This window comes from Amblyomma maculatum, chromosome 5 (genome assembly GCF_055883805.1).
Source record: "Amblyomma maculatum isolate TAMU_Amacu chromosome 5, ASM5588380v1, whole genome shotgun sequence".
NCBI lineage: Eukaryota > Metazoa > Arthropoda > Arachnida > Ixodida > Ixodidae > Amblyomma > Amblyomma maculatum.
In genome coordinates this window covers 81,128,363-81,137,345 of record NC_139348.1, presented here as the reverse complement: position 1 = coordinate 81,137,345, position 8,983 = coordinate 81,128,363, and the positions used below count along the sequence as shown (strand labels likewise).

The 8,983-nt window shown below is 41.6% G+C and overlaps 1 protein-coding gene across 1 annotated transcript; it reads right to left on the bottom strand.

The window, feature by feature from the left end:
- Positions 1-732: 732 nt before the first annotated feature.
- Positions 733-8,935, bottom strand: LOC146188590 (phosphate-regulating neutral endopeptidase PHEX-like). Its single transcript, XM_084605083.1, has 5 exons — positions 8,930-8,935; positions 8,770-8,868; positions 3,691-3,795; positions 3,535-3,614; positions 733-958 (listed from the first exon to the last, which is right to left on the bottom strand). The coding sequence occupies exons 1-5, from the start codon at positions 8,933-8,935 to the stop codon at positions 853-855; spliced, it is 396 nt and encodes a 131-aa protein (XP_084461209.1). The 3' UTR covers positions 733-852.
- Positions 8,936-8,983: the final 48 nt, after the last annotated feature.

Below are 8,983 nucleotides of genomic sequence, written 5' to 3'. Positions count from 1 at the left end.
CTGCAGGTTGCTGGCATTTTAGAAGCTAGAGCAATAACACCGCAGCTCTGCAAAAACAATGGCAGGTGGAACAGCCAGTGGCTTGCTCATGGCATATGCAATCAAAGTAGGGTGGCGCACGGCCGCCGACATCTGACATTGAAATAAGACTCGCAGCTATTTTTTTTTTATTTAGCGCGGCTGGAACATTCGCTCGACGTTAGCGCTCTAGTAGACGTCTATTAACTCGTCGTATCGCCGCTCGGTTTCCTGAACAGGACTTTTCGATGCTGTTTAAGCATTTTGTTACTCCATTCGGACGATTTTCTTATGTCTCCTCAGATCTGAGCTAACCATAAATCTCGCAATTGCAGCATTGAAAATCACTATTCTTGAAAAGAAATTGTTTGATTAATTTTCTCTCAGAACAAAAAGCTACCGACATAAACCACAATTAGTATATATCTGCGAATGTCAGACACCTCGGTGCAGTGACATGTATTTTTACGCTCCTACCTTGTATCGCTAATATAATTGTAAAGAGAATCTGCCGGCATCAAATCTCTATCCCTTATGTTTCGCAAACTTGAGGCAATATCCGTGGGCGAATTTTCTTAACCTTCTTGGCAACAAAGTGACCATTTCGTTCTCTGCGTGCTTGAACTCCTATTATTTATGCTACCTTGTCCTCAACGCTTTAGCCAACAGGAATAAATACAACCACAAAAATATGATCCGCAATGTGAAGGAGCATTAGTGTTTTATTATATAAACACACTTTTTTATTCAGAATTACAGAAGTTTGATAGAAGAAGCTCCTGCGCCCTTTGACTACAACCACGGAAAGATATATTTTTGTACCTACAATTGAATTCACCAAAATGTGCATGTTCCATTGTTTGGCTTATACAGTTTCGATCCGGATGTGCAGTTGAATGCCTCGTCGAAGGCTTCAATGTTTTTCAGAGGTATATTTACTCTGAAATAGAAATAAATATTGAATTCTTAAAGTAAACGGTTATCTATAGGTGAGAAGTTTGGTCAATCAGTAGCAAAATGCATCGGAAATAAACAACACCTCTCAATTCTTTTTAACTACCCACGTAGACTGTAAAAAAGTTGCTCCAAAGCTATTGACCACTGGTCTTATGAGAACGTATATGCAGATTGAAAATGTGAAAAATTATCGTACGGAAGCACCAGAAGACGCTTCACACCGTATATCGAGAATGAGCACACTGTTCATAGAAATGTTTCGTAAAAAAACGCGAAAGTTCTTTCTCCTTTCCTTTTCTGTTTTCCCGTCCTGCAAAATTCTTGCTACGTATCTTGCCACTTTTTCAGCGGCAAATTTATTTCAGTGGAGTTAAGTGCCCGATTCCTCGATACATCGAGCATCAGAGAATACTCGGCATTGCGGCCGTTGTCAGCGTTGGATCTGTGAGTGAAAAATTACTGGTGTCTCTCCAGCAGGAGCCTTTCGGCCTGTTATATGGCAGTGGACTGTTGTGGGGTTGTATCACGGTACCACCTGGCACAGCCGTTAGGTCAAGCGCAGCCAACTCGCTTTGCTACAGACATATAGGAAGGCGAAGCCGAAAATAATGAACCCTGTATGTCCCTATGTCCAGATTTAAACACCCTTTCCATAAGCCACGCAAGCACACTTCTAGAACTTGGTTTATGCTGGGGGGTGTAGCTACGTTGGGTGGTCCCTAATACATATGGCTCACTGAAGACTGTAAGCTAATTCGCATATGGGCAGGCTAGTCATGTACGATACTAGTAGTATAGTGAAAATTTGTGAACGAGGTTCAGCATGGTAAGCTCTCAGACAGGCACCATTAACGCTCGTACGTGATATGCTTAAACGCGGAGATTAAGTGATTGACTCCACTTGCAAAAGGGATTCTCGACACGCAATCGCACTGACCAATAGTTTCCGTTACAATTCCATTATGCCAAATACACTAACGTAACGCTTACAAACTTGAAAGGTCGATTAAGAAAACAACAAACAGAAGGTGTGAGGGGTATTTTATACCCAAATAGAAACCAAATATGAGAACATAAGACTTTTTTATAATATATATTTTCTTCCTATAGCCAATCAATAGTAATATTGCTGGATCTCCTCAATAAAAATACCTGGAGAGGCCCTTTAATGGTTCTGAAATTAAAAAATTATTCGGTCTCTAAGAATATTGAAGTGTATGAAAAGGAGTGTATTGAATAACACTCCTTTCGATACTGTTACTTCGTACAAATATTTGGGTGTGCATATTACTAATGACCTCAGCTGGAAGCAACATAATGATTACATTATTAACAACAGTAACCGCTTGCTTGGGTATATGCGCCGTAACTTTTCGAAGGCACCTGTTTCGACTAAAATGACTATGTACAAAGCATTGGTACGCTCAAAGATTGAATATGCTTCTGCAATCTGGGATCTCGGTTTCACGAACTTGAAATCCTCACTCGAGGTGGTTCAAAATAATTCGGCGCGTTTCATTCTTTCCAATTACAGCCGCACTAGCAGCATAAATTCAATGAAACTAACGCTATCTTTGCCATCTCTCGAGCTTAGAAGGAAAATTTCACGTCTTACCCTTTTCACAAAATTTATCAGCATAACGAATTGAGGCATACTTTCATTTCGCAGCCATCGTATCGCTCCTCCGGCGTCGATCATGCTTACAAAGTAAATGTCATAACTTGCAATACTAATGCCCTTTTTCATTAGTTTCTACCTGGTACGTCAGTAGAGTGGAATCGCCTTCCGCCCGATATCGCATTAATCCAAGATCACGATTCATTTCGCTCATCACTGATGCAATATCTTGAAGCTAATCCGTGACACTTTTTTTTCCCTGACTATTATCTTATTTTTGTTTTTGGTTTTTCACGCTTGTTTGCTCCCAGTGCTGTTGTTCTTTTCGCTGTATAATGCTGTTCTCTCACCACTTATGATTGTTTTCAATTTATTCCGCTTGTATAACTTTTTTATTATAAGATTGTTTTCGTTGTTCTGTATTCCCTTGATCGTTTAGCCTTTGTTACGTTTTGTTCATTTAGTTTTCTATGCTTTCTATCATATATGATGTACCACTCCCCTCTGTAATGCGTATGCGCTTGAGGGTAATAAAATGAAAACGAAAAATGAAATGAAATGAAATAATATATGTTTTTTTCTGACTGCCGTAAGTATATGCCTAGGTCTGACAAAAAGATTATATGAACTCAGTGAGCCAATTTGTCCAATTTGATGGCCATGAGAAATAGCGAATAAAGGTAAGCATTTTGGGATATATTTCTGAGGAAAATTAATAATGGATCCCTTTCGGAGGAATTCTATAGACAACACTGATATAGAGGAAAAGTTTATACGTGATCAAAATAGTTTTATAATCAGGTAAGCTCAAATTGGTTACTTAAAAACGAGTGGTGGCACTTCCATTATTTTATCATCACGGACACCGCCTGTAAAAGGTATTCTTTAATGAATGCGCTTTTCATTAATACCGAAGCTGACCCCCATTAATCCGCACTTACCTATAATGGGGCGGGCTATGGCCAGTCATTGTGGTCTGCACCCAAAGCACACTGTCATCAGTGGTCTTGCCACACAATGTCTGAGCAAAAGGAAAAAGTTTTCAATCATTGAAATATTTTCATTAGTCGCTTTCCAAAATTTGCGAAATCACTTACCATTCCCCTTGTTATGAAGAAGAGTGCGAACCCTGAATACTGCTCAAGGCCTTCCAGCCGAGTGTCTTTATTTCCGCATTCGTCACGAAGCAGTTTCGTGTATGCCTGAAAAAAATGTGTTTAGGGAAGTTCTAAAGTCCATGCAACATCCAACACACTAGTTAATAGCACGTCCCTAAAATTGGTATTAAGCAACTAGAAGCAACTAGAAGCAACCGACAGCATCCGTGCTTTAGCGTTACTGCAATGCATATTCTGCAGTGATCTTTAATTTTGATCCCTAATCATAGCTCTCATGTAATGTGTGGCTGCTGTCTATTTGCTACAAGAAGTGGTAATACAAGGCTTCTAAATTATTGCACTGTACAAATGTTCATCAGTGGTGGCGAGATAGCACGCCTAGGTCGGTATCTAAGAACCTCTTAATGGCTCCGGCATAACGATCGTTTTTGTTACCGGCGAACGTGTTCCTAATGTTGCAGCCGTCTACCTTGTTCTTGATATCTCGTGGCCTTGTAATATCACACAGTGCCAATAAATCAGCGGTAGAATTTAGAATATATCAATTTCCGCCTGACATCGCATGCCAAACCGGTTTCAAATTTACTTGATTGGTCATTGGGTTATGTGACCAGGAAAATCGCTGAGAGTTTTCTGAGGTACTAGTATACAGGAATGCATTGACTTCTGGACGGCTAATACGTTTCTGTTGAAAACGTTTTCATAAACCACAGCTTTTATGACAGACGGTGGGCATGCTTGGTTTATCTCTCAATGCGCACAGTAATATCAATCAATTACGATGCCCTCTGGTGCCATTCACCGCTTATAAGAATGCAGCGCTCAGCAACGCGCATCGAACCATCGAAATGTGCGCTTTGCCAGTAGCCACATAAAACGTGACGCCCTAATTAAAAGCCAGCAATTGCATACAAATAAAGAAGTCCGTCTCTACCTAAAAAACTTGACTATAGTGCTTTCGTGTGCTTTTGTTTTTTCTATGGCAACTTAAGAACTTCATGTTAACTTGCATCATGTGGTGTACGCATCACACATGGCAGGTTATCGCTCGTGATTTATGTTGCCTATGAAAAACGTTCTGATTTTCTTTCCTGAATGTTCTGGAAAAGGCATAGGCACCTCACCCGAGGCACGTAGAAACAGTGTGCGGGATCGTTTAGAACATGGAAGCGGAAACGAGAAGTCACGTTAATTTTTATGTGTAATTCGAAGAATTCATTTAGGCTTCTGACAGATTTTAATCAAGGATGCACGTCACAAGTCAGTTGTCTGTTCAAGAACGTCCCCACTAACGCTGGTGTTATGTTTCTAAACCTTCAGTGTCCTCTATGCACTGGCTTTTATACATTCAGTAGAAACGCCTTCTGAGCGAACGACAGCGGTGAACCGTTAGTAAGAGACTTCTAGGATCGACATTTAAAAAACAATACATATCCATTTTGTACTTATACGCTAGGCAAAGGACCCCATTGGACAATTTGAAATAATAATTTTTCGTTGAATAATTTTACCGTGCTCATTTCTGATCGATAAGCGCATGAATAAAGCAAAATTGAAAATTCCACCAAACAAGTATGTGAAATGACGGAAGTTAAAAAACAAGCACTATGACGAGGACCACTCGTCCTGAGAAAGTATCCTAATTTACCCTAGCTGCTGTTTGGCCATACTTATTATTCCTAAACAGGCTGTCAAAAAGGTCGAACTGTCCTTGTTAGATCATGTTCTACGTGCAGCTAACGATAATGCAGGAATTGCAACGGCCCTCGCCAAAGACAAGGGTAGCCGTCGCGAACAGTTTCAAGGATAGTTTCACGCAACATAAACAGTTAAGTAAATGACTGAGCAGCCATCGCCTTAGCTAAATCCCTAGAGCGCCAGACGTGAATTTTGGAGACGGAAGGTTCCTTTCCACAGGTGCTGTAGTTGTTTTGTATTGTCCTATCTATCAGGTTATATTATTACGTGGCGATGACATTGCCGAATACAACGAAACAAGAAACTGCTGTTCCACTGAAAGAAATTCTTTAATGAGCTGACCGGCGCCCCAGAAAGAATTACGCTGGTCAGTGGCGGCCGGTACAAGCGTGCTCGTAAGGCGCTGATCTAGGAATACTTGTCGCTCTCAGCAGCGTTTAATTCAATGTTGGCGAACTGACATGTAGATAAAGCTTCCAAAAGGAACTAGAAGAACCTGCAACAATGTGGAAGCAGATACGAGTGACTACAATCATACGAAATACTCCTCGACATATTTCGTGTCAGGAAGAAAATCATAAAGCTACAAACTGTCCCCTTGCATGTGAAAAAGCAGACAGAACAGATTTCATGCAGCACTGCCTGTATCATTTTGTATGTTACTAGCAAAGCGAGAAGGTAGCATGTCTGCGGCATTTCGCGGCAACAAATAAAAATAATACTCCATGCCTAAAGACATCGTATTGACGTTTACATAATAAAACGAGAATTGTGAGCATACACCTCGTAAGACCTGATATATTTGTGAGAATTGTGAGACCTGATATAATTAAATACCAAGTGCCTTTAGCGTGACTAATAGGGCTTAATGCGAACAACATGCACAATTTCTAAGCACTCCGGGTGCGCCGAGATGCTTTTGCAAAGGAGTGAGTTCGAAGACTAATTGTCCGACTTGGCAAAGGATTTCTGAAGCGCGCAAGTATCGACGCTACAGCTGTGCTTTCAGTCAGTGACGCCGTCTGGAAGCCCAAACTCAGTTTCAGTCTCCCGGCTTGTATTCTATGCCCCGTAAGCGTAAGTCGTAGCATCAGTTGTTAGTCCATTACTTGTCCTTAATTGATCAGCAATGAGAGCGTCTCCGTGCTTCGTCAACGTGAAGAACACAGGCGGCGACATCGACGGTGTTCATCGTACGTCACGCGCGGTAGATTTGCATCGAGCGTGGTCGTTGGCTCCCTGCCTTATAGAAGTTGGAACGGGGTCTGCTTGATGACGGTTTTATCGGCGAAGATGACGTAGGACAAGATTGGATCTCATGTCTCATGTTCAGCGTCTATGTATAGGGCAAGCCTGTCTGCGGTTATCTTCAGACGCTCGGTGAGACCATTCGGCTGCGGATGGTAGCCAGCCATCCCTCGGTGGCTTGTATCGGTGTAGTACAAGATGTCTTGCGTGAGCTGCATCGTACAAGCTGTTCTCTGGCTATATTTAGCACTTGAGGGGCGCCGTGGTGCAAAAAAGGCGTTTGTCAGAAACTTCGTTAATTTGCGGTTCCATTGGGTAGGGCGTTTGCATCACCGCAGCGGATCATGTAGTCGCTGGGCACAATGATCCACCTATTACGCTTTGATGATGTTGGGAAGGAGCTGATGTAATCTATCCCAATTTTTGGGAGTGGTTGGTCGGGACGGTATGGGGTTGAGTAGCCCTCTAGGCTGTGCGAGTCGTACGGAGCTAGCACTTACGAAAGGTGCTTCCATAATGGATGGCGTCGGTAGGCAAATGTGGCTAATAATACTGCACCTGGATACGGTGCAATATTATCTCAAGCCCACAGATGCCCAGCTACCGGTAAATTGCACAAATCCGGCTAAATGTCTCTTACGTGATTTTTTGGCCAGAATAAAACTTGCGATCCGGTTGGAAGACACTACCTCATAAGGACGTAACTGTGTGAGGAGATGGAACACATCTGACGCCTAGACAAGAAAGAGAGGAGAATCATTCTTGTCTTTCATTCAATCGACTATACTTTACAACTCAGGGCCCGAGCGCGGCTTTTGTGTGTAACTTTTTGAGCTTACCGGTAGTCTCGTCGTCATGTAGTGCGACATATTTAAGGAGCTCATGACATTTCAAAAGTGTAGGTTAACCACGTCACAACCATTCCTATCGTTCCAAGGCCTTGGCAAAAGAGTTAATTCATTCTCGCTTTTGATATGCAGGGAAGTTTGTTTTCTTTTCTATTCTGTTGAGTTGCTCTTTGTGTATTACACCATTGTTATGATGCTGAATGGCCTCAGGGACAAATAAATTTGATTTAAAGCAAATCTTTGGCACCTTGCATAGCTCGGAAAAATTGATGCTGGTGAATTGTGGTGATAACGGAGACTCTTTAGAGTTCCCCGGACCTCCGGAGGATCGAATCAGTCGATACTGGCGACCATAAACCCTATCTGCGCATAGAAGGTGAAATTTTTAAGTTCAGCCTCAGCTACTTTGATCGTCTGAAGCGAAGAAAGGAGTTTCTGTGGAAGGCTTTGATGGCAGGTAATTGTTAGGTACGCAGAATAAAAGGTAGACAGCGATGTGATAGTTTTAGATGCTATCATTGAGGCTTTTTAGATGACTTTGTATGATATTTGATATATAGTGCAGGTACCGAAAGCTTGGCGTGATATGGTTTTCAAATATGAGTCTTGTTCGGGCTAGTCGGTACATTCTGAATCAAAAATATTACCGGGTGATGGACAAGGAAACTGAAAGCACACAAATGATAGATAGGTACTAGTGCTGTCATTTGTGCGCTTTATTTGTCTTTCCCTGTCGCGCCATATTATGTTTGATATGGTTTATAGCTGATCTGAACCGAATTTCTTTATATTTTAGAAGATATAAATCGCAACTCTTTAATTGTTTATTTTGCGGTCAAGCTGAAAATAAGCGCATCGTCAACTTTCAAATTAAGTGCTATTTTTAAATCTAGTAGGTTGTACCGTGCTCATTGTAAACAGGTGTATAAAACATGATTGCTTTCAATTGTTTCTTTGGATAAATAACGATTATTATGAAATGAAAACAGTATTTTTTTTTTATTTCGGTAGTCTGGTTTATTGCCCGAAAGCTCTACAGGCTATTTAGGACGCAGTAGAGAGAGCTTTAGAATTTTCGATCAGCGAGAAACCGTTATTATGCACTGCAACAGTGGAGTACAAGGGTGTCTAGCGTTTCGTAACCATCGGAAAGCAGCGCCGTGGTCGCTATTTAACCGGGTGCTCCATTTCACTAGTCGAGTACCCTACCTAGCCACTGAGCTGCTGCGGTGGAATGCAAACATAATTTGGCGTACACACTTACCGATAAAGCAAGCGAAAGCCCACTAGTGTCAGCAATGTCTGAATCTAAACGCCGTTTCGAAACGGCTTCAAATTGCGTTTGGTAGTAATTCGCTGCATTCTGGAACAAACGTTTAGCAATTACCGTCAAGATTCGCTTATTAACACAATGAAAAACGCACTAGCATAGTAATATAATAGGCAGAACCAACCACATGAACGCATTGTCGTGAAGG

Excerpts from the sequence above, each read along its gene's own strand:
- LOC146188590 (XM_084605083.1), bottom strand. Across the intron at positions 3,615-3,690 it reads TCTTCATAACAAGGGGAATG|ACATTGTGTGGCAAGACCAC; the intron begins GTAAGTGATTTC and ends CCTTTTGCTCAG. Across the intron at positions 959-3,534 it reads CATAGCCCGCCCCATTATAG|AGTAAATATACCTCTGAAAA; the intron begins GTAAGTGCGGAT and ends TTTCTATTTCAG.